General features: G+C 44.3%; 1 protein-coding gene across 1 annotated transcript in view; it reads right to left on the bottom strand.

Annotated features, from left to right (window-relative positions):
* The window catches only part of LOC138958668 (uncharacterized), a 105,752-nt gene that overhangs the window by 20,075 nt on the left and 60,677 nt on the right, over nt 1-25,000 (bottom strand). The window contains exon 2 of the mRNA XM_070329893.1: nt 16,414-18,026. Coding sequence (XP_070185994.1) covers nt 16,414-18,026 — 1,613 coding nt within the window. The remainder of the gene's footprint in view (nt 1-16,413; nt 18,027-25,000) is intronic.

Below are 25,000 nucleotides of genomic sequence, written 5' to 3'. Positions count from 1 at the left end.
TGCAGACATCTACTCCAAATCGACAGCCTCCTTTTAATTTCTCTCCCTCGATCTAAACTATGGACTCTGTTGCATTTCGAGAATGTTACATGTAAACCCAGATGTGGCCGCGCTTGCTCAGTAGCAGTGATTCCGCTTTTAGACTGGGAGGTGCTGGGTTCAGCGCCTTGTAGGAACGGGTGGAGTTGTGTTTTCGACCTGCTCAACCAACGTAAACGCAAGCTAATAATTAATGCTTCGACCCCCACCGTGTGTTTGGGCATGCAGAACACTGAGTACGCATGCTTAAGATCATGAAATCCAGGAATCTAGGTCAATGTTATCAGATCAATGAAGATCATTACCAAAAGTGAGCAACAGAAACACGCTACGTGTACTACAAACTATGCAGTACCCTTGAAAACGGAGTATGGTTGCCTTAACAACAACTGGGTGAAAAAGGTAATGTTTGTTCTCATGTAACTTATTAACAATTATCGGAACTTTAAATAACTTCAGAAATTCGTGAATTTTCTGTAGTACATTATCCTCATTTTGATCCGCCATACATGCAAAAGTCTACTCGTAAACATTCGAGTGCACGTTATTGTAGTAGCGCACGAATACAGAAGGTGAAGAAGAAAATAACGAAGAAGGAAAAGAAACTAAAACCTTGTCATTTATTCCTTAATGTTAATTATGTAATATCACACAAATGGATGATTGAGTGACAATGATGTTAGAAACCACCAAAAAGATGATGAAGAAGAAGAAGAATCCGAAACGGCCAGGTGCCTGTGCCCGGCCTCCACAGACTAAGCAGTTAGCACGCAGTCGCCTGAGCGATTAGCAGCAGCGGCGTAGGTCTGATCCCCTGGCCCGTTGTTGATTCCTCCCTCCCCATGGGGGCTCCCTGCCTCCATCTATCATCTCGCACATCGTCATGCCAAACATCTGCAGGTAAGGTGGATGGCTACTGTTTTCCTACCTCTCTGTTCTGCTCTTTGACATCTATCCCCATTGTTGTGGTAGCCTATGAGTGTGTGCACTTGGGAAATTGGGTCGTTTTAATTTTTGTTTAAATGGACCAGAGAAGAAAATGTGCTTATCCTGTGTTTCATCAACTGCTGTTATCAAGGCCTTAAACGGTGTCTTGATGAACAGTTGCCAGTAATGTTGTGCTGCTGGCGAGTTGACTGCACTGACCAACGGTTCTGCTGTCCTTTTTAGGTAACTGACCCGAGGTCAGTTGCAGAACGCTCGGCAACTCTTGATTAAGACGCCGCTTCCCAATGTCAAAGATATATCATTCTATCATTGCGTTTTTGTGTGTGTAAATGCGATCAATTTAGAATAAGAGACCCTTGTACATCGAGGAAGCTCAACCCACTGTGACAAACATCCCTGGCCTTGAGACTACAAACACCAACACGCCTCTTCCACTTCCAACCTCAGTCTCAGACTGACAAACCGACTATCATAGACTATCATACCACACGTACCACCAACCCTACCCATGACTTCATTTCAACGAACACGGTGCGGCGGCGTCTCTATCTTGTCACCCATAAATCCTTCCCCATTTCATGCCTTTTTTTCTTTTTTCTTTTTCAAGGGGCTCAATCATTTTCCACTTTCCGCTCGCCCACTTCTTGATTCCAGGGATAAGGTAGCGACCCGGGACGACGCCGTTGGTTCTATAAACGGATCAGGCCCCTCGAAGAATGCCGACGATAAGGCATCCAGGCACCCGGGCACCAAGCATTCAGGCGTCGGGCACCGGGCATTCCCAGAAAAACACACCTCCTTCCTACCTGCCTGCGCCTCTTTAATTGGTTCGTTACGCATCGAGGACGATTCTTCCGGTTCGTTTCGTCTCGCGTGCAAAATGGGGTGGTTTTTTTGGTGGGGGGGGGGGGGGTTGAGGAAGATTGGGGGAGGGAAGAATGTTGTGTCTTGGTATTGGAAAATAAACAAGGTAACGGGATTCGTTTGGGAAATAAAAGAGTCCTCAGAGGAATGGTCGTATGGGGGATTTGGGTTTTAAGGGTGGGGTCATAACTAGGAATTAGTGAAAGTGGAAAGCAGCAAGGGAGATTAACAATTTGAAGTCAGGGCACACGATTGTAGACACACATACCTGTTCTCATCAACCTGTCGTTGTTTAATTAATCAAGACAAAAGTTAACACTCATAGTCATATTTACATCAATAGTACATCCCTGTATGCTTATAGAGAACGAAATGAATGCGATTAGAGAAAAAAAAATCATTAACAACGAAATAAAAATCGATGACTCGGATTGCACAACGTTTAATTAAACTGACATTCTCAAGAACATAATTTACCAACCTAAATTACACTTAAATTAACTTGGACAAGGGGAGGGACCCAGGAAGACAGACAGACAGACATACTGAGAAAGAGAAACAGACAGACAGACAGACAGACAGACATACCGAGAAAGAGAAACAGACAGACAGACAGACATACCGAGAAAGAGAAACAGACGGACAGACAGACATACCGAGAAAGAGAAACAGACAGACAGACATACCGAGAAAGAGAAACAGACAGACAGACAGACAGACATACCGAGAAAGAGAAACAGACAGAAAGACATACCGAGAAAGAGAAACAGACAGACAGACAGACATACCGAGAAAGAGAAACAGACGGACAGACAGACATACCGAGAAAGAGAAACAGACAGACAGACCGAGAAAGAGAAACAGACAGACAGACAGACATACCGAGAAAGAGAAACAGACACAGACAGACAGACATACCGAGAAAGAGGAACAGACAGACAGACAGACATACTGAGAAAGAGAAACAGACAGACAGACAGACATACCGAGAAAGAGAAACAGACAGACAGACAGACATACCGAAAAAGAGAAACAGACAGACAGACATACCGAGAAAGAGAAACAGATAGACAAACATACCGAGAAAGAGAAACAGACAGACAGACAGACATACCGAGAAAGAGAAACAGACGGACAGACAGACATACCGAGAAAGAGAAACAGACAGACATACCGAGAAAGAGAAACAGACAGACAGACAGACATACCAAGAAAGAGAAACAGACAGACAGACAGACAGACATACCGAGAAAGAGGAACAGACAGACAGACAGACATACCGAGAAAGAGAAACAGACAGACAGACAGACAGACATACCGAGAAAGAGAAACAGACAGACAGACAGACATACCGAGAAAGAGAAACAGACAGACAGACAGACATACCGAGAAAGAGAAACAGACAGACAGACAGACAGACATACCAAGACAAAAAACAGACAGACAGACAGACAGACATACCGAGAAAGAGAAACAGACAGACAGACAGACATACCGAGAAAAAAACCCAGACAGACGGACAGACAGACATACCGAGAAAGAGAAACAGACAGACAGAAAGACAGACAGACATAACGTGAAAGAGAAACAGGCAGAAAGACATACCGAGAAAGAGAAACAGATGGACAGTCAGACATACAGAGAAAGAGAAACAGACGGACAGACAGACACCGAGAAGAGAAACAGACAGACAGACAGACATACCGCGAAAGAGAAACAGATGGACAGACAGACATACGGAGAAAGAGAAACAGACAGACAGATATACCGAGAAAGAGAAACAGACAGACAGACAGACAGAAAGACATAACGTGAAAGAGAAACAGGCAGAAAGACATACCGAGAAAGAGAAACAGATGGACAGTCAGACATACAGAGAAAGAGAAACAGACGGACAGACAGACACCGAGAAGAGAAACAGACAGACAGACAGACATACCGCGAAAGAGAAACAGATGGACAGACAGACATACGGAGAAAGAGAAACAGATGGACAGACAGACATACGGAGAAAGAGAAACAGACAGACAGATATACCGAGAAAGAGAAACAGACAGACAGACAGACATACCGAGAAAGAGAAACAGACGGACAGACAGACATACCGAGAAAGAGAAACAGACAGACAAACATACCGAGAAAAGAAACCAGACAGACGGACAGACAGACATACCGAGAAAGAGAAACAGACAGACATATATACCGAGAAAGAGAAACAGACGGACAGACAGACACCGAGAAAGAGAAACAGACAGACAGACAGACATACCGAGAAAGAGAAACAGACGGACAGACAGACATACCGAGAAAGAGAAACAGACAGACAGACAGACATACCGAGAAAGAGAAACAGACAGACAGACATACTGAGAAAGAAACAGACAGACAGACATACCGAGAAAAAACCCAGACAGACGGACAGACAGACATACCGAGAAAAAGAAACAGACAGACAGACATACCGAGAAAGAGAAACAGACAGACAGACAGACACCGAGAAAGAGAAACAGACAGACAGACAGACATACTGAGAAAGAGAAACAGACGGACAGACAGACATACCGAGAAAGAGAAACAGACAGACAGACAGACATACCGAGAAAGAGAAACAGACACACAGACATACCGAAAAAGAGAAACAGACAGACAGACAGACAGACATACCGAGAAAAAACCCAGACAGACGGACAGACAGACATACCGAGAAAGAGAAACAGACAGACAGACATACCGAGAAAAAGAAACAAACGGACAGACAGACACCGAGAAAAAGAAACAGACAGACAGACAGACATACTGAGAAAGAGAAACAGACGGACAGACAGACATACTGAGAAAGAGAAACAGACGGACAGACAGACATACTGAGAAAGAGAAACAGACAGACAGACAGACATACCGAGAAAGAGAAACAGACAGACAGACAGACATACTGAGAAAGAGAAACAGACGGACAGACAGACACTGAGAAAGAGAAACAGACAGACAGACAGACAGACATACCGAGAAAGAGAAACAGACAGACAGACAGACAGACAGACATACCGAGAAAGAGAAACAGACAGACAGACAGACATACTGAGAAAGAGAAACAGACGGACAGACAGACATACTGAGAAAGAGAAACAGACAGACAGACAGACATACTGAGAAAGAGAAACAGACGGACAGACAGACATACTGAGAAAGAGAAACAGACAGACAGACAGACAGACATACTGAGAAAGAGAAACAGACAGACAGACAGACATACTGAGAAAGAGAAACAGACGGACAGACAGACATACTGAGAAAGAGAAACTGACAGACATACCGAGAAAGAGAAACAGACAGACAGACAGACATACTGAGAAAGAGAAACAGACAGACAGACAGACATACTGAGAAAGAGAAACAGACAGACAGACAGACATACTGAGAAAGAGAAACAGACGGACAGACAGACATACCGAGAAAGAAAAACAGACAGACAGACATACCGAAAAAAAGAAACAGACAGACAGACAGACCAGGGCCGGACTAGGCTAAGGCCACAAAAAAATAGGTGTGGTTACGGTAACATAGCCAAAAAACATAGGGTAGGTAGGTAGGCAATCACTTTTTTTTTAAACTTTTTTTTCTAATGTGTACAAATTAAACCTACTTGACAGGGAAATAAGTGTGCGACACGGGCGCTTTCGCTTTCATTGCGTTTTTTGCACTCCTTTTTTTTGTTTTTTTTTTTTTTTTTTTTTACAAATGTATTAAAAAGTTATAGGATCGGCCCCTAAAAATAGGGTAGGTCGGGTTACCGTAACCACACCTATTTTTTTTTTAGGCCTAAGAGGAGGGGGTGGGGGGGGGGTTGCCAGTGGTGGTCCAGGGGGATGTTCCTCCTGGTGGGGTCAAGGGGCAGAGCCCCTTGTGGGGGTCAGGGGGCGAAGCTGATGGGTAGGTCATATTCTGAGATAGAAAAATGGTCGCTCCTTGCATGAAACGGCATACAATAAACAAAAATAAAAAATGTTTTAAATAAGTGAGGTACATGTTTAGGCTAGGGGGGGGGGGGGTTGCGCAACCCCCATAACCCCCCCGGTAGTCCGGCCCTGCAGACATACCGAGAAAAAGAAACAGACAGACAGACAGACAGACAGACGACAGACAAAAGGAGAGACAGAGACAGAGAAAGAGCGACACAGAAACAGAAAGAGAGACAGACTTTGAAAGACAGACCGACAGACAGAGAGAGCAAAACCTGTACCGCGGCTGTAGACAAGTCAGCTATAAGGAGCATTTTTTTCTCGGTTCTCAGATAGTGTGCGCTTTTTTCAGGACCATCAACGTCATTCCGGCATCCTAACGAATCCTAAATCTGATAGACGACTGAAAAGACAAGTGCACACGCCAGCGTCAGCGGCTTTGCTCTTCTCCTCACCAGCTATACAACTTGTCACTAAAAAATGCCGAGCGAATTTGATGAAGAACCTGTCAGTGTCACTGAAAAGCTACTACCCCCAGACAGAGAGAGCTCTCAAAACAGGTGGCTGTTTCGCTTTTGGCAAAGATTATTGTGACAAAATTGTTATTGATAAGTACATGTCCATACACACACATGCACGAAACGCTGACAGACAGGTACACGCGCGCACACAATCATACTATGTCTGTGTCTCTGTCTGTCTGTCTCTCTACCTCCTCTCTCTCTCTCTCTCTCTCTCTCTCTCTCTCTCTGTCTCAATCTCTCTTCCCCCTCTATCCATCTCTCCTTTCACACAGATCGAACAAACCGCAGAGGGGTTATGTGTCGCTTCGTAACTGTGCCAGTGGTAATGGTTCTTATTCTACTTCACACACACACACACACACACACACAGACACACACATGCACGCACACGCACACACACACACACACACACCCAATGCCACTCACACGCACGTCCCCTCCCTCCCCCCCTCCCCAAATGCACCTGCTGGAGACATTCACAAAATGTAAGCTGATCTGTCTACCACTTAATGCTCTGTAGAAACGTTCATCTGAAGAACAAGTGCTTCCAGTCTCGCAAGGCCTGTCCCCACATGGCGAAGTAGTGTGGCCGGTATGCATATGAGTGCGTGTGTGAGAAAGCCGTTTGGCTCATAACCATTACACGTGAAATAAATCATAAATACACGTGTAATAAATGATTAATACACGTGTATTTATTTCTTATTGCACGTGTAATTTATCTTTTTTCTTATGCTATGGAATAGCATAATGATTAAATACACGTGTAATAAATATTTCATACACGTGTAAGAAATGATTAAATACACGTGTAATAAATATTTCATGCACGTGTAAGAAATGTTTATTACGCGTGTATTTAATCATTTCGTACACGTGTATGACATTTTTATTACACGTGTATTAATCATTAATTACACGTGTATTAATTATTTATTACACGTCTACTAATTATTTTTTTTACACGTGTATTAATGGTTATGAGCCAAACGGCTTCCCATACCCGTGTGTGTGTGTGGTTTTTTAATCCCGGTACAGATGGCTCAGTATAACATTTTTGACATCAAAATATGAGACTGACACATTTTGACACGCATGCAAGGCTATTCATTTTTCTTCTTCATTTTTACTGGCGAAGTGCAAACAGCCAAACACAGTAGAAATCAAGCATATGATATCTGTGGCAAAGCTCGTCGATCAAGGGAAACAATCCAGAGAGTCTGGCACGATTGTCTTTTCTTGACGGCGCCCATTTCGACGCACAGAGAGAACCTATCCGGGATAAGGGTTTGTTCGCCTATCATTCTGTTCCCATTCTTTGTCAGGTTTTGAAGAACTATTTACTTTCTGTATTTCTGTGTAACTGTTTTCCCGTCTGTCACCTTTTCCTTTAAAGTTTTATCTGCTTTTATGCAGGTTTTTCCCCAGTTAATTCAGTATGGAAGGGTGTTGTTTACACGCGACCAAGACCAAGGCAAATCACAAAGCGCGATCGCCAAGTAGAAGTTTGTAAGGTCAGTGCACGCTACGGTTTGACAGCTGCCCTCCCCCGCTGTTTCTATGACACCGAAAACCATAACCTCGGGCATGCGCAGGTGTTTGAGGTGGGCGGACGTCATAAAACAAAACAGCGAATGTATGTCACAAAAACCTTGAAGTTGTTAGGGATGGAGTTGATTGACCTTTAACGCAAGGGAGGAGGTGGGGTGGAGAGAGGGGCGAGAAGGAGGAGGGTAACAGAGATCCAGCAAGATAGAAACTGTGGGAAGTTCCGGACATATTTTCAAGGGGGGGGGGAGGGAGAGAGAGAGAGAGAGAGAGAGAGAGAGAGAGAGAGAGAGAGAGAGAGAGAGAGAGAGAGAGAGAGAGAGAAAGAGAGAGAGAGAGAGAGAGAGAGGGAGAAGGACGTAAGACATTTAATTTTTTATTGAATAAACACAAGGTTCATTTCAAGAGGGGAGGGAGGGAGAGGGGGAGGGAGGGAGAGGGGGAGGGGGGGAGGGGTAGTCGAACTCCGCGTTTTTCTTGAACACAGAAAAGAAAACAGATTAACGCATCGTTCGTGACACCTCTGACTCGGATGCTAAGTCAGGAAATGCGCGACGCGTTTTCATGGCAGTTTGCAACATCGCCTGAAGTTAAGAGAGAGACGGATGAAATCAAATGATGGTCTTATTTACGAGTTACGTTCGCCGATTCATTTTAATTCCTGGGATGCTGAATGCGGGTTGTAATGCAACATAGCACAACAAAGCAACACGAATCCAATAAAGACTGATTAACAGGTTAAACCATACAAATTACGACAGAGAAAAATAGAGAGGCGGGGGAAAGAGGCCAGTGAACAATGCGTAACATTTCAGGGACGCAGAGACAGGCTGGCTCAAAATTAATTGTGGTATGCATTTCTGGAAAGACAAATGTTGATCTTCTGAACTTGTGTTTTCCTTCGTCGAACCTTCACCCAAGAACACGCAATGTTTTGCATACTTTTCAGCTAATGTTTACTAAAGGTAACAAATATACCTGGTTGGAAAAAACACACCTGTTGCTCTCCATACGCCGCCCACAGAGTAAGCTTACCAGATCACAGGCACCAGCCACACACTATCGTTCTTTAGCCAGCATTACAAAAGAAGACTTGTCGCCTGTTTTAGAATGTCTTCTACATAATTTCTGCTAATACAAATTTAGTAGAAAACTCTTCCGCAACTAGGCTAACACACAACCGACAGAGTTATTGTTGGGAATTGTCAATTGACGAGTGTCTTTTTCCCATCTTGGGATGTCAAGCATTTTTGAGTGATACAGCGAAAAAGCAATGGAGAGCTGAGCTATATTTTGATTCCCCTTTTCAAAAAAGCGTCTCGAATGAATTCATCGACGAATTCGGATTCGAACCTACGCAGATTGCGACGAACTGGTTTCAAACACGCAAAGACTCAAGACTCAATGACTCAAGACTCAAAAATTTTACTGTCTCTATAATAACAAGGTAAATTGTCACCGATTGAGCCACGGACCCGCCCTGGGCTTCTCTGCAAGCGAAAATAAAGAGCTCTATTTTCTGCAGGCCCGGTGCCTGTAGTGACGGGATTGTCTTGTACGTGTCGGTGGTGATTGTTGTAACACAGCAACCAAACCGCCACTTAGAACACAAGTAACATTCTTGTTTACAGATTCCTTACACGCAATCGCGCACCTGTTTGTTGATCCGAACAGCTGTTTTTCACGGCGTGTATATAATTATTCCGCTCCCCACCTTAGGGCGAATTACACAGCAGATCACCCAGCGACCCTCTGCCGCTGTGGCGTTGGCAAACCTGGGGGTTGTACGCTCTCTGAACTTAGAGTGAGTCGTTTAGATTTTGCTTTGTGTTTATAATGAGTATTTTGGTTTGTTTGAAAAAGTGGTGCCTGTGATCTCTTTAATATTTTTTTCACACGCACGCCGGAAGCATTTTGTTTTAGAAGTGCTCCTTAATTTTTGTGTTTCATTATCAGCCCTTTTTTCCCCTCGAAAAACAATACTTGCATCGCGAAATATGAAACAATGAATGCTTATAATTATAAGCACTTTTAGTTTCGCTCGAATGTGTTCTTGGCTTTAACAAATTTGATCTGCGGTTACAGCACGAGAATGACAGCTCGTACTCAGTTATAAGTTTACAAAATATAGAAAGCACAATTTCAATGTTTCTATTTGCCGCTGACCAAAATTGTTTACAGAATCAGCCAAGTGCTCTTTCGCAAAAGTGTACAGAACGAATGTACTGAGAATTGCAAAAACCATAAAAACCCAAAGGGAAACAGATCCACTTCCTACAAACATAACTTTATAACAAATTGGGAAAAGTGGTGCAGAGAAGATCAGAACACATTTCGTCAATTCCTTTCACAGATTCCACTTACATAAACGGATATGCCTGCAGGGGGGGGGGGGGGGGGGGGCGAAGAACAACAACAGCGTTGGCAATTTTGGCGCAGTGCCTTGGAACCAAGCTAATTGGACGGTGCATTCCACACAAAAGGCAATGAAAACTAAAACATTTCTATCGTCTACAACCGCATAAAATGTAAGCAAGAACGAAGAAATATTTACAGAGAACAAAACGCTATTGTATCTTGAAACTTATTTAATGCGATACATTAATCCGTCTCTTCGTGGTCCAATGTTCACGAGGCCAAGCTATATTATATTCACTTAATGACATCCAGAAGGCTCGGAGGGGTAGAGACCTACAGAGAGGAGGGAGAGGGAAGGGCGGGAGGAAGATGACCATGTATACCAATTGAAAGACAACAGCGCTTTATGTACTCTAGAGGGTTAACGACAAACTAAAACAAACTTCGCAAAAACTGTTTAGCTTTAATGGGTGTCACACCAGAACTCAGCACCGATAAAACATGCCAATTAAAAGAAAAAACTCTCTGAGCCATTTGACCTAATGTTCTCAATGGATTGTCAGCGCACTCGAACATGTTATACGGGACAGGGAGTAGACACACTTTCTTCGCTCGTAAAAACCCAACAACTTCCTAAACAGGTGATAATATAAACATTTCAAGACCGCACCTAGAGAACGACAACAGCCAGAGAAAATGTTGCCCTTAAACAGTGATTGATGTAGTACACCAAATTATTTCACCTGGGTGCAACAAGTACACTGAGGACAAGAAAGGGGCAACACACATGTAGATCATCTGAGGCACAATGGGACTTTGTGTTTCGTATTTGGTTACAGAAACTATCGTTCGGTGAGATGCTTTTTGCGTTAAATCGCTTTCCGACGAGGGAATAATTATCGTTTTTCAAAATAATACAGTACTTTTTCGCGATGGTATATTTATTAGGTCTTCATATAAACTAATTAATGTCAAGGCAAACCTAACCCCTCAAAAATTAAAGCCCAATGGCAATGCACGAGCACGTGAAATTCGTCATATCACTTGATTCCCTTTGCTGTGGACAGGGGTAGCACTGCAAAGCAATTTGACCGCCCTATAGCCAGCTGAGAGGTGCCTTGCCAAGAATCGAAATTGCTCTATTTGTACGTAATTATTATGAAGTTATCATAAACATCAAGGCCTCAACATTAATTTAATTTAACTTCCATAATTATAATGGTCCGATGACCTCGAATTGAATTTGAGAAAAAAATACGACAATAAATCAAACACTTTTGAAGTAAAGAGAAACATCGAAATACCAAACTACCACATAATTAGCTATACTAAGGAACATAAAAAAAATGCGGGCCTTGTCATCCCAAGCAGAGGTAACAGTGTTGTGGTGCTGGCGACACCTCGAGGTGTGGCGGCGAGGGGTCCCAATGACAGGCATTAGGCCGGTGAAGTGTCGCCGCAAAGACTCCAGGCACGCCTACCCCCCTCTCTCACCCTGTGGTTATATCCTGCCGTTAGCCCCTTGCGTAGGGGCGACAGAGCGCAGCTTAGTGCGGTCAACATCCTTATCCCGTTTATCGAATCGCTTCGCCGGCCCAGTCTTCTTTGGCTGCCCCCTGATGACTTATGCGTTGGGGTTTTGTAGGGTAGAATGAATAAGGATCGGAAGGTATGTCATGGAAACCTGCCGGGTTGCAAAAGTTTCTTGGTTAGCAATAGTGCCATGTTGCTTCGAACATAGAACGTTCGAAGAAGACATCCCTGTCCCTTCCAATATCATCACATCGCTTCGCAAGATCAGTTCTGCTGACCAAACCTTGATGAGTTATGTGTGTTGCGTTTTTTGTGTTGGCGGGTTGCGAGGTTAAAGGGATTAGGTCACGAAATCCTGAAATCCTAAAATCCTGAAATCAGTATCCCTCCGGTATCGCATCGCTTTGCCGAGTCAGTGTTCTGGTTCGTTCCTGATGACTTATGTGTGTTGTTTTGCTTTGTTTTGTATTGTGTCGTGGTCCTGAAATACTAAAATCAATATCTCTTCAGTTTCGCACGGCTTCGCCGCATCAATCTTAAGGCGGACCCTGATGACTTATGTGTGCTGTGTTGTGTTGGGGGTTCTGAGGGTCTAATGGACATGGATATGATAGGATTGTATTGCAACCTGTGTTGGAAGCCTGCATTCTACCTAGGTTCCTTGGTAAGCAGAATATCCTTATTTCTAAAGTGTTGTATCGCATCACTTTGTTGAGTCAGTTTCTGGCAGCTGGACTCTGATGACTTGTATATTGTGTTGGGGTGTTTGCAGGGCAAAGGTATAAGGTTCTGAAAGATGGTGGAAACCTACGATGGAAATCTGCTTATCTGCAAAGGTACCTTGGTTAGCAATAGTAAACATCCTTATCCCTTTTACTTGCCAGGAGAACCACGACAAGACCACGCCAGCTGGATCTTTACCAGCCTCTGGTAGAAAGAAGAAGTAACGTGAAGACATAATATTTGTGCTTTGATTGGCTTCTAAAGGACCTATGGCGCCTACTGTGTTTCATACACAACAAGTATGATTACAAACTCCATGGTTTTTCATGGCAACACTCACGCGTCTGGAAAATCTCAGATTTCTGGGATTGACGACTGATGAACATAAGCGCGGAGGCGAACAGTAAAGTCTGTTGATATACGAGGATCGAGAACGCAGCTCGACGAAGGATATTGCTATGATATATATCACAACGGCAATGCGTAATATTCATTTGCGCAAACAACAATGAATTGCAAAGTCGGTTTTACGTTTTCATGCAGGCGCACATGTATATCTTTGCTAACTTGTTACCATTATTGATGTTAACACTAAACAAGCGACAGAGCCAGATTAACCCCCTCTGTCTATCTTTCCGTCTGTCTATCTTTCCGTCTGTCTGTCTGTCTGTCTGTCTGTCTGTCTGTCTGTCTGGCTGGCTGGCTGTATGTCTGGCTGTATTTCTGGCTGTATGTCTGGCTGTCTGTTTGTCTGTCCGTTTGTCTGTCTGTCTGTCTGTCTGTCTCACTCTCCACCCTCCGTACCTTTTCTAATGAGTTTTGAAATTTGAAATCATATTGATATCAACATTACGCCCGGTCAATCCAAAACTCTACTCTTATTGCTCGCCACGACAGCAACCACAACCTCCGAAACCCGCGTCTAATGAATGAGTTTAAAGGCCATTTCACATGGACACAGAGGGTGTGTTGCGGCTCTATCGGTCTCTGTACTAATCCCTTCTCTTTGTGGGCCCGTCAGTGCTACCCTGGCGCTGTCGACTTGCCTGCCAACAGCTTAAGCCCCGTTGACAAACCTTTCCTCCCTCTTTCTTCCTAATTTTTTCTCTCTCTTTCACGGTCCCTGCATGGACCTGCCATGATGTCTGCTGGTCCCAATTACCTGCTCACAGCTGCCAGATTGCAAAACAAATGTCTATGGTGGATATCGGGATATACCACGAACATTAGCAAGGCGATTAGCTCCAGGTTGGAAGATGTAGATAAATGTGTTTATTATCTGTTTGATTTTTGGCTTTGTTTTTAGGTTGGGATGGATACTTCTTTTGGATTATGTCTTCTAATCTATTTTTCCAATGAAGACTTGGGTTTAAGTTGTTTGTGGTCGTTGGAAAGACCGCCGAACAGCCGGGTTTTGTTTTAACAACAAGACAAATGAGACGTGCCACTAAACGGTTTACAAGAAAAGTTTCATCATCCACAAAAACAACGAATATGCTTGAACCAGGATAATAATGTTCGTTTTTGTATTATCTGCTACAAACACAATTTTCGCGTCAAACACTTCGTTCGCATTGAAAATGTAGATCAAACGAGAAAGCGAGTACAACAACGACTGGACGTATGAAACTTTGTAGCTGCGTAAAATTCTGTTTCATTGAAAGACATTAGTATTAAGGCAAAAGAAATATCTATCAAGAATCAGAATGTATGCAAGATTTGGCAAGCGAAATGTTGACCTCGAGAAAAGAAAATGAATAAGGACGCCTAGCGTACAGCCACGCATCCAAACCTGCATCGCCTCAAAAACTGCTCCCATCCCTAAAGTCCCGATAACATCAACATGGTTCTCAACCGAACAGTTACCTTCAGACACAGACAAGGAAAGGAAATGTGATTGCGGACTTTATTGGGCATTTATTGCCACGGGACAGACACAGGTAAAAAGAGACGAGTCATTTGTGGGGAAAAGTGGCTTCCTGTGAATGTGCTCTTAACCCCTCCAAAACAGGCGTCGATGTCAGAGAAAATTACGATGGTCACGATATACGTTGACGTACCGTTTCAAACGAGATCTACGCACGACTCACTTCTGGCACTTCATTGGGATTTATGTCGTTGAAATGTGCTTCGGACACGAGACTGGCTACTACTGCGCAACTGTTATAGTTGTCTGAGCACTGCAATAATTAGAAGGTACGTTACTCATTTACTGCAGAATGGCTAAGTGAAGCCTTATCCTAATTTTTTCGTGAACGATCTCCCGACACGGACGTTCAATTTCTTAAACGTCCTTGCAAAAATGTTAGTGAGGATTTTGAAATTGGGTTTCACTCTGCAGTAATGATCCAAAGTGATGGTATATGCACGATATTGGACCTGTAAGTTGTCTTAACACGCCTTCCTTCCCGCGTAGACAATCATTTAGCACGACAGATCGAACAAGACTTTTAAATGGGAAAAGAGTATCCTTCTTTAGACACGTCCCAAAACTCTGGTGCAGAGTAGGAACATTTTGCTGAATTAACTTTGCAAATTTACAAATGCGTCAGTTGCAATATTAATTCAGCAGAAAAATTCAACTCTGTATAGAATACAGATAAGCTACAGAATCTTCCTGCATATAGCCTTTAACAATTAACAAATAATTAACACATCCGCGGCTCTGGGGAAAACGTTGCCTTAAAGCTGAAGTAAAGGGTAAACAGTGTGGGAAGCTGACATGGTACCGGACCTGGCGGTTCTCACCTCACTTTGATTTCACTGGTGACACTAATCCGCAAATTGACAAGGTGAAAATCCTATCCATCAAAACGGCAAGCGAGTTACAGCTATACTCGTGGGACTCAGAGCAGGAGAGGAACTTCACACTGAGCACAAAATGGTCCTTCCTGCAGAGAACTTTATTTTAACTACTGGGAATATCTGTGCGCGGATGCTCACCGAATGTGCTTCGGGGTCGTTGGGATATCTACATAATAGTACACAAACACCTGCGTAAGAATATGCACGGGTAAAACAAGGGGGGTCGCACTCAAAGGACATTACCGGCTGTTTTATTATGAATGTCGAAGTAATAAAAAGGACAGTTTTCATTCACTAAACATGTCTGAATGTTTTCTGGGAGGTCGGCGGTGTGTGATTTCTCTGCGTGTGAAATGTCGAGCATTGTAAAAAAGTTGTTGAATGAAATGCTGGACATAAAATTATATTGTGGGGCGCTACGGGTTGTCTATTGACTGACGTTGTCTGCATCCTACTATCCCATCTTTCAGGGAGAAACTATAAAAGCTGGATGACATTTTATGGATCATATAACGTATTCATTTCACTCCAAACCGCCTTGCACTCTGTCACAGATCATACACGTACTCATCCACACTCTGGTGCACTGTAAGAACGCTCAAATGCACATACGATCAAAAGAGGAAGACAGACAAAACAACAACACTAACACTTAAACAACAACAACAGCAACAACAACAGCAACCCACAAACACTCGTGAAGTAATACAAAAAACCACACAGAGGAATGAATCTCTCTCTCTCTCTCTCTCTCTCTCTCTCTCTCTCTCTCTCTCTCTCTCTCTCTCTCTCTCTCTCTCTCTCTCGCTCTATCAAAAGGAACACAAATTGAACACAAAGCGTCCTTAGTGATCTGCAAATCCATCCAGGCATCATTCAGTCAGTGTGTATCAGTCAATCAGTGAACCTTCCAATCTTTCAAATAAGCAAGCAATCCACACATCCTTCTGTTATTCAATGGACCACAATATCTTCAGTCAGTCAGTCAGCCTCTTTCGACACGATCAGTACGAGCGAGAAAACGACTCACTCTATCCACCCATCGATCAATCAATCCATCCGTCTCTAATTCAATCAACCAACAAACCAACCAGTCTTTCGTATCAACTCACCTTCGTCAAGGGGAAGGGACAAGAGCCAGAGCAGTAATGGGCCTCGAACGACTTAGGGGAGATAATCCAGTCTCCCCAACCGATGTCAGCGAAATCCACCACCAGGCGGCGCCGCGCGCACACTTGCCCGGGGTTGTTGTCCGGCGTGGCTAGGTTGTCATGGTAATCCTCCCATTCCTCCGGAATCCGAATGCGTCGTCTGTTCTTCCGGTTTCGACGGCGATTCTTGCGCTTCCGGTGTTTTCTGCGCCTGCGTTGTTGGCTCTTGTTCCTGCTTTGCGTTCGCTCCTTCGGGTATGGGATGATGCGACTCTCTTCTTCTTGGTGACGGGGGTCTTTCCTTGCTGTGAGCATGCCTGGGTGGGTCTGGGGCAGGTTGAAGCGGTAGTGGTATTTGGGGTAGTCCGAAGGGTCCTCTGGAATCTCGTTCGTCAGTATCGAGCGCTTTCTCCTTCTTTGAGAAGAAGGTAAACGCGACTCGCTACTGTCACTGTGCGGCTTTTTTGTCGATACTTTGAGTTTCGTCCTATGGCTTTGAGACGCCGCTGCTGCATCCACCACTGTATTGTCTGTGGTAGAAGAGTCTGATTTTTCTAAACTTTTGTCAGAAATTGCCTTTTCAAAGCTTTCGTCACTATTTGACTTTTCAAAGCTTTCGTCAGTATTTGACTTTTCAAAGCTTTCGTCAGTATTTGACTTTTCAAAGCTTATATCAGCGTCTGCCTTTTCAAAATTTTTGCTTGCACTTTTGGGTTTTATCAAATCATCAGGATCTAATTTTGATTTGTTGTTTTTGTTGTATCTTCTCTGGTGGCCCTGCTTTTTATTGTGGCCTGTCTTTTGTTGTTTCTTGCTGTGTTGTCTGTTACTCCCAAAGCCACGGAACAAGTCTCTAATACGGTCTTCACTAAGATCGTCCAGATCAACACTACTTTCCTCTTCTTCTTTTCTATCTTCCTCTTCTTCCTCTTCTTCCTCATCACTACCTTCAACATCCCTTCCGAACACATCATCAATGTCGTCATAATCGTAATCCATATCCTCAACGTCACGGTCCAATTCATCTTCATCTTCGTCATCCCCCATCTCCTCCTCTTCGTCTACCTCCTCCTCTTCATCGAACTCATCTTGATTTTGTGGAAACTCCTCATCCTCCTTCTGCTTCAGTCTCTCCGCCACAATATCGAGCTCTTCCAGATTTACGCTCTCCGTCTCGTTAGAGTAGAGGATGAGGAATGGGAGAGAGTGGTGCCTCACGAACCTCTTTAGAGCCAGCGTGCGGACCTTGCCGTTGGGCTTCTCCGCTCTGAAGCTGAGAGCGAAGAGATGCGGGTGTTGACGATCCACAAGCAGGCAGCTGAGCACCGCATCCGTTGCTCCGTACCACTGCCACCCCTTTGCCGAAGACCTCATAATGATGGACCCGGTCTGACTGAGGTAGTGGGGCGCCACCTCGTACAGGACCAGTTCCGTCTCAGTTCGCATGCGCGAGCCTCGCCGTTTCCGGTGCGTGGACTTCCGCTTGTAGAGGTGGACGTGCGCGCGCAGCACGCGCTCGGTGGCGGCGATGGAGGACAGGTTGAAGATGAACATGGCCTCCCCGTTCACCTCGCCTGCAACACAAGAGAGAAAAATGATGATGTTATTATGAATGTGAACGTTTCGGATTTGCAATCTTCAAAACTGTGTAAGACGGTGTCTTTAAACTCTTGTAAAGAATACATGTGGTCATTTTAAAGATGGTGCAAATGTTCATTAAAATCAGCACCATAACCATCACCGTCTCTAATTTCGTAAAATTGGACCGTTGACAAATACACCAACACGAACATCACTATCACGAAGGTTTATTTTTATTTTTAAACTTAGTGTTTGTACATGACCCAGTAATAAAAACGTCTTTGTAAGACTCAACGAACCCGTTTTTATGTCGTGGAAAGGTTTAGTTCGTTAGAACACCTGACAATGAGTCATGATTGGGAATCGAAAGCCATTGAGGACAACATTTTAATCTATGTGTGAGATTTGAGAAGAAACATTGTGTTAACCTCCGTACAGTTCAAAGAGGCATTGTCACATAGGGTGCAGGTTTTGTAAACAATGATCAAAAACTTCGTTTAAAATTCACGCCCTCGTTAAGTTTTGTGCCGCGGGCAGTTACGTGATGCAGTTTATACTTTTGAGTCCAAATCTTGTACAACGTCATGCCATTTAATCCGTTTGATGGATAACAGCAAAATGTCGGCAGAGGCAGAAAGAGAGAGACTCGAGAGAGAGACTCGAGAGAGAGATCGAGAGAGAGAGAGAGAGAGAGAGAGAGAGAGAGAGAGAGAGAGAGAGAGAGAGAGAGAGAGAGAGAAACATTGAAACATTGAAACATTGAAACATTGAACTTAATTACAGGAAAGATAGCATTAGGTCCGTAGGACCTTTCTTACAGCTAGTCCTGATCTAAGCAAAATGGTTATAATCGAGAGAGAGAGAGAGAGAGAGAGAGAGAGAGAGAGAGAGAGAGAGAGAGAGAGAGAGAGAGAGAGAGAGAGAGAAAGAGGTTGGGGGAAGATGGGAAGAAGTTAAGATACAGTTTCATTCATGATGGTTAGTGCATAAAATTATGTTCTTGGTGGGAAAATATCAAATTAAGCAGAGGCAGAGACAGAGACAGAGAGACAGACAGTTATACAGACAGAAAAAGACAGATACATAGACAGACAGACAGACAGATAGACAAACAGACAGAGAACCGTGACTTACAAGCCATGGGAAGGAGGTCCAGAGAACGGGATGGGGTTGCTGGGGGGGGGGGGGGGGGTACATTCACTTAATTCTAACTGAAACTGAGAGCAGGGATTCGCGAACGACCCCCACTAAGTTTTGAAAAACGACGGTTGACAGGGGCAAGATCAGATCTGAGGCTGAGAGCGATAAGGAGTAATCCGACTCCATAATTGCATTTTGATAAGCAGGCAACTCGGCTCTTCGAATGCTTGGCTTTTTGGGTGTAGAAGCCACGTCCCTAACTACCCTCGAGTTCTGTTAAAACCGGCCTTGCTGCTAAATCACTCTCGTCGTCCAGGGACTAGGTCGACTGTGTCTACTGACTATCAGATAAAACATATTAACTGTGGCTCCTAAAAAGAGAGAGAGAGAGAGAGAGAGAGAGAGAGAGAGAGAGAGAGAGAGACAGACAGACAGACAGACAGACAGACAGACAGACACAGATAAATAGCTAGAGAGAGCGAAAGAGAGACAGACACAGAGACGAAACGAGACGCAGCACACAGAGAGATAGAGAAAGAGAAAGACAGACAGAGACAGAGAGAAACAGAGACAGAGAGAAACAGAGACAGAGAAAGTTGCAGGAGGCATCTCATTGCGTGTCCTCCAGACTAACCGTCCAATCTGATCGAACACTTCCTGCAAAACAGAGAGAGAGAGAGAGAGAGAGAGAGAGAGAGAGAGAGAGAGAGAGAGAGAGAGAGAGAGAGAGAGAGAGAGAGAGAGAGAGAGAGAGAAAGAGAGAGAGAGAGAAGAGAGAGAGATAAGAGAGAGAGAGAGGGAGAGAGAGTGAGAGAGAGAGAAGAGGGAGAGGGAGAGAGAGAGAAGAATAAGAGAGAGAGAAAGAGAGAGAGAGAGAGGGAAGAAGAGAGAGAGAGCGAGAGAAAAGAGAGAGAGAGAGAGAGAGAGAGAGAGAGAGAGAGAGAGAGAGAGACAGAGAGATAATAACACTGATGTTTCAAGGTTTTAGACCATACTTCCTTACAATTCGTGAAAGCAACAACACTGACCCAACCGAGCTGCAAACTCTCACTCTGCAGGTGAAAAACTAAACTATGCATGCTCCGTCTCATTTGAGAAGAAAGGGAGGGGGGGTGAAGAGAGAGAGAGAGAGAGAGAGAGAGAGAGAGAGGGGGGGGGAAGAGAGAGAGAGAGGGAGAGAGAGAGAGAGAGTGAGAGAGAGAGAGAGAGAGTGAGAGAGAGAGAGAGAGAGAGAGAGAGAGAGAGAGAGAGAGAGAGAGAGAGAGAGAGAGAGAGAGAGAGAGAGAGAGAGAGAGAGAGAGAGAGCTGAGCTTTACTTGATTGAATTGGACTGAACCGAACGTTTTTGTCGCTGAACATCTTTCAACTCTTTAATAAAAGCAGCAAGCATGTGTCCACTAAAATTATACAGAAAGCTGCCACAAGACATTTCAAACTATTTTCTGTCTGGGTAGGAGTCTTTGGTGGTTTATGTAATCATTTGCACGGGAAGGACTCTTTACTGTTACTACACTTCGGTTGTACAAACCCAACCGCAACGTGCAGGAATGCCCAGCCTCTTGTAAACAATAGTGCCTGCAACAGCCCCAGCACCCATCGTCCAGGTACTGTCTTCCCACTCCAAAGAACTGCAGCAAATGTCAGCCCTAAGAGAAGTGGCACTGGTGCAGAAATGCTGAGGGCAACTATTCTGATAAAAGCTCTCGACAAACAAAAGCTTTCACATGAGTGACCTGCCATCTTTCTGTATTGTTTGTAAACAACTAGTGACATAAAATGAATCAAAAATCGACCGCCACAGATTAGTCTAGGGTTTCGTGGACACTTCATGTAGTGACACCATATGAGCATTTTATTTTAAAATGTCATGCTGCTGCACTTTACTCTTGAACACACAACCCTGCGATGGGATCAACTTAAGCAGTGACACCAAAACCAGAAAAGACGAACTAAATAACCGATGAAATAAATGTAAATGAATTGTCATTCTGCAGGCGCAACGGCGAGCGGAGAACCAGAATCTGACAATCAACAAGCCAAATTCTCTAACTGTTACGTTAGAATTCTCGCCACTTCGAGGTTTACACGCTTGACATTTGTGGCGTGTGTTACACTGCGCAGGCCCAGCCGGATGTGACCAGAACCCGGTTGTCGTAAAGATGAAGGCGGCAAGAAAGGAGCGAGTGCATCGGATCTCCCCGACATCTGCACTCAATATCTCCACGCCATTTTCTGCCCTCGCGTAACTCCTCCGTTAAGATCGCATATAGCAACATCAGCAACAAAGGAGGAGGGATGTAAGCAGCAGGTGAAAATAGAACTCTATGGGGAATTGATAAAGAGGCAGGGTAAAGGAGGTAAAGAGCCTGAAATCAGGACGTGCAACTCTTTGACGTCTGCCAGAAACTGTAAACACACAAAAAGAGGTGAGGCGCTACGACCAGTCGCAGCTTAGGTTCACATCATCCTCGATATTAATTACCCCACGGCAAAATGTATGTTCAGGTAAAAATGTCGCCTTGGTGCAAAACAATCAGCGAGCAACGCAGAACTACGAGGCTGATGTTTGTTATTAAGAGAAATGTCCTCAGTGCCCCAGTACTGACTGAGGGTTCACACACTCGGCAATCAATTGTCACAAACAGACCGACCAAGGCAGTGCTGAGTAATGGCTAACTCGAACAATTTGTTGGTCATGTCCCTTTCTCTAGATTGAAGCATTTGTCAGGACAAACTTGGACAGGAGTTTTCCGGGTGCGGTCTGGTTTTTCAACAATTTAGACCGAGACAATTGATGAGTGGCTGTTTTGCCTCTTTTGGAACCCCCAGCAGACCAAACGGATTTGAGAATAAGTGCCTCCATGCAGAAACAAGTACGTAAAATCCAACACACTAGTCGGAACGGAGGAAAACCTCTCATTTTTACTGAGTATCCTGAGATTTTGAAAAAAAAAAAATGAAATGATTTTTGCTGCACCAAGATTTTGCATTTTGTAAGAAGTCACCACCTGTCTACAACAAGACTAGTTCGGTCGCCATGGAAGCGCACCTGGGAGAGGGTCCGGGTCACCGTTCCCAGAAGGTCGATTCTCATCTGGCACAAATCACTAAACGGAACAACACAGAGAGGCAACGACGCGCGGCGTGTGAGCCATGTCTGTTTGGAGTAAAGTAACGGAAATCACTACCACTTTGTCTCCAACCCTCTCGGGATTTTTGCAGCCTCCTGACCGCCAGCAATGATGATTCGTAGGGCTTCTCGGTGCTAGCGTACGTTCAGTTCTGGCAGAAGTCGAAGGTGAGTCGGTACATTCAGCCCTCCTCCTTTGTTGAGGCGATTTGGATAGAGTTCGGTGGGTTACAGAAACACAAAAATACCAAGTATGCTTCCCCCGAAAGCGGCGTATGGCTGCCTGAATGGCGGGGTAAAAACGATCATACTCGTAAAAACCCACTCGTGCAAAAATATGAGTGATCGTGGGAGTATCAGCCCATGAACGAAGAAGAAGAAGAAGGATAGACTCGGTACTATTCGTGTTCAATTTGGCTACATCCAAGGGAAGCACTGCAAGTCAACTGAACTTAGAAATTATAGAGACTGTTGATGCAGGTGGAGAGATGTTCTAATCCCATGCAAAGTCATGGCCAGATCTGATATTGTAGTACAAATCATGTGCATGGGAAGGACTGTGCCTTTAACTTCAAGCAAGATATCCCCTGTCCCCTAAGACTGCCCACCCTCCCTTCAACAACAAAAAAAGAAAAAAAAGCGGACGGTGAATGGCTGTTTGGCTGGATGGACGCCACCCTCTGAATATTTCGGTGGCTGAGGGTGGGGCAGGGGACTTCTTTTTATGAAGTCTTGCAGTGTGTGCGTGTTTTGCTTTGATTTTGCCGGGGCATGCTACACAGGGAGGGGTGAGTTGGGGGTTTGGGGCATTCTTTTGGTATGAAGTCGCACTGTGTGTGTGTGTAAAAGAGCAGTCCTTCCGGCCGCGAAAACAGCTCGGCTTATATTCTGGCTCCGGTCTGCCCAGGCTCAAACATGGGATAAGAACATCCCTTCACGTGGACACATACCAAGAAGTCAACATCCCGACTGTTTCCTGTGCTGAGTGAGAGTTTGGTGCTGCACTGATTTCTTAAAAGCCATTATTGTCCGGTAAGAAATTATTTCATCAACAATATCCATCAACAATATCCCACTCTGCACAAAAAGCACGAGTGATATTGATTGTTGGTATGTGTCCAAGCGGAAAGATGGCCTTATCCCACGTAAAAGCCCGGCCCGATCTGAGATGGCGATCTCAATCGTTTCCACGGGAAGGACTGTGCCTTTAACTTCGCCTTGGCTTGCACCCGCCATAGACACCCCCGTTGTAGTCCGCGACGACTGGCGACTCTCTACTACCAAGAGCGTTATAGTGGGTTGTAGACATCCACCATGGTTGCAATGTTTCCCCTCCCCTTATCAAACCGGAGTTAGTGTGTGTGTGTGTTTGTGTGTGTGTGTGTGTGTGTGTGTGTGTTTGCGTGCGTGTGTATGTAGCTATGTGTGAGTGTGTGTGTGTGTGTGGGTGCGTGTGTGTGTGTGTGGGGGGGGGGGGGGGGGTGGGTGGGTGAAGGGGAGATGGGGAGGGACGTCCCGAATATGTAGGGTTATATGTGCTGGTATAACTAACGACAAACCTCATTTTGACCATACAACAGAGAGAGAGAGAGAGAGAGAGAGAGAGAGAGAGAGAGAGAGAGAGAGAGAGGGAGGGGGGGAATTAAAACTAGAATGCCTACGGTTTAATCATGGCAAAAGCAAGTTAGGACTGCGTGTGTTAATAATGATGTGCGTTTGTATCAGACAGAGCGAGTGAGAGAGTGGGTGAGAGAGAGAGAGAGAGAGATTCGGATTCGGATTCGGATGGTTTATTCACATAGGCCATTGCCCCTAGTGAAGGGGTGTGAGCAAAAGCAAAAATATTGAATCATTTTTACATTCAGTAGACTCAAAACAGTGCATATTTTTCTCAAAAGTGGATAACAGATACATCAATGCAGACATCTACATACAAAATTACGATAACAGTGTTTCTCGTATCTTAAATGCTTTATACAAATATAAACATAAATTGTGTGTGAGAGAGAGAGTGAGAGAGAGAGGAAAAAGAGAGAGTGTGAGAGAGAGAGACAGAGATTGACGGAGAGAGAGACGACGAAAGAGAGAGAGAGAGAGAGAGAGAGAGAGGTAAAGGCAAAGCGGGATAACATTAGATAATAAGTTCTGCACAAATTATCCCTCAATAAACGACATAATCTGTTTATTTTCTTAGCCTACTTCCCAAATAATTGCTAACGTCAACAATGACTTTGTCAAAAGATGTGAGCACGTTTTTTACGCCACAAAGAAAGCGGTTTATGGCAGTAATAAACTGTGTTGTTTTGTGAAGGGATGTCATCTTGCGAGCCATGTGCCTGGCGTGGAAAAAAAAAGGTAAAACCCCCATTAGGAAACATTGAAGTTGTAGAATGCAACAAACCTGCTTCATGCCTCGCACATAAATCATATTTCACTGCATTCTACGCGAGACGCAGTCAAGGATTTACGATGTCGTAACACGTGTGTTTATGACATCCCGTGCGGAGCTTTTAAGTAATTCTAGATCATTCTGCGGCGCTGCAGCTTCGGTGACGTTGATTAGACATGAAATTCTGAACAAAGAAAATTATGAAGAGCAGTCGTGAGTATCAGTATTATCCATAAAAGTTTACGAGTGTTTGCAAAGAGGATGCAAGCCATAGAGGTTGTGCGTGTGACTCAATGGGAGGCGTGTTT

The sequence above is a fragment of the Littorina saxatilis genome, linkage group LG2 (genome assembly GCF_037325665.1).
Source record: "Littorina saxatilis isolate snail1 linkage group LG2, US_GU_Lsax_2.0, whole genome shotgun sequence".
Lineage (NCBI taxonomy): Eukaryota > Metazoa > Mollusca > Gastropoda > Littorinimorpha > Littorinidae > Littorina > Littorina saxatilis.
The sequence above is the reverse complement of the archived record's forward strand: the minus strand, read 5'-3'. Positions and strand labels throughout refer to the sequence as shown.